The 1,265-nt window shown below is 34.2% G+C and overlaps 1 protein-coding gene across 1 annotated transcript; it reads left to right on the top strand.

The window, feature by feature from the left end:
• Positions 1–6: 6 nt before the first annotated feature.
• On the top strand, positions 7–844 carry LOC109593282 (DNA-directed RNA polymerase I subunit RPA1-like). The gene is made up of 5 exons (XM_020008433.1): positions 7–49; positions 98–217; positions 333–429; positions 483–597; positions 748–844. The coding sequence occupies exons 2-5, from the start codon at positions 113–115 to the stop codon at positions 842–844; spliced, it is 414 nt and encodes a 137-aa protein (XP_019863992.1). The 5' UTR covers positions 7–49; positions 98–112.
• Positions 845–1,265: the final 421 nt, after the last annotated feature.

The raw sequence follows: 1,265 nt of genomic DNA, 5'->3' as shown, positions 1-1,265 counted from the left end.
GTCACAATTTGGTGCTTCTCAGTTTGGCTTTGTTCACTCTTGCTATGAGGTATTAATGATAATTAAAATAATTTATTACCATTATTCCTTTCTGTAGTTGTATGGAGGTATCATGTGTAATTATCTGTTGTCAGCTCTTGGTAGGATCTTCACTGGTTTCCTTAAACTCTATCACGGGTTTAGTCTAGGAGTGGAAGACATATTAGTGAAACCAATGGTACATTGTACATGTATATAGTAGTTGTGAACTGTCATAATTTGTAGTTAGTGCATGAATTTTTTCTTCTTTTCTCCCATCGTTCTTTCTCTTTCTCTCTCGCTTTGTCCTCTAGGCAGATAAAGAGAGATTTAAAATTATTGCTGAGGGTAGAGATTGTGGGCTTGAAGCAGCTGCCGATGCTTTTGTTGTTAAAAATGTTAAAGATAAAGGTACATATTGTTCTCCTATTTTTATTATTTTTATTGTTTTTTGTTTCCAATAGATTTAGTGATAGAGAAGTACACTGATGTTCATCACACTATTGGTAGAGATGGTCTTAAAGTGTTAGATTTCTTCATGAAAAAGAAAACTGATCAAATCAATAATAAAGTTAACGTGTAAGTACAACATGAATTTGTGAAGCAAGAGTGCTTGTAATTAATCCATCTGATTTTATAGTGATTTGTACATGTACATGTACATACTTCCATTCTCTCTTGATCTTTCCTTTTATTATTACTTTCTCTCTCCCTCTCTCTCATGCCCAGTGCTTGTATTCCTGTTGGTTTACATAAACCATTTCCCAGTAATTCTCTACAGCTAATGGTACAAGCTGGAGCTAAAGGCTCTACTGTAAGTACATGATCATACATACATTGTACATGTAATGTATATCCTTAAATAAAAGCTGGATGCGAATAACACCAGGGTAGCAATACAGTTGGAGTATAAATATGCAAATCTAGCCCTCAAGTCACTCCGATGCCTTGTAGATACTTCCTGATGTCAAATGTGTGAGCTCACTGGTTCGAATCCTGCTCTGGGCCCAAGTTTTCTTTTATTTTTTAAATTTTTTGAGGTCCAAATACCATTTTAGGAAATAGAAGCCCAGGCTTTTAAATTTAAGGAAATACGGTACATGTAGTACATGTATGCACATAAATTGTGGCATAAATATAATGTACATATATGATTGTTATACAGTTGCATGTATATCATACTAGCTCAGCATCATTTTATATCAATACATGTACATGTACACAGGTTACTGTCACTTTCTCTCTCT

This window comes from Amphimedon queenslandica, unplaced genomic scaffold (assembly GCF_000090795.2).
Source record: "Amphimedon queenslandica unplaced genomic scaffold, v1.1 AMPQUscaffold_2191_Cont25806, whole genome shotgun sequence".
Lineage (NCBI taxonomy): Eukaryota > Metazoa > Porifera > Demospongiae > Haplosclerida > Niphatidae > Amphimedon > Amphimedon queenslandica.
The sequence above is the reverse complement of the archived record's forward strand: the minus strand, read 5'-3'. Positions and strand labels throughout refer to the sequence as shown.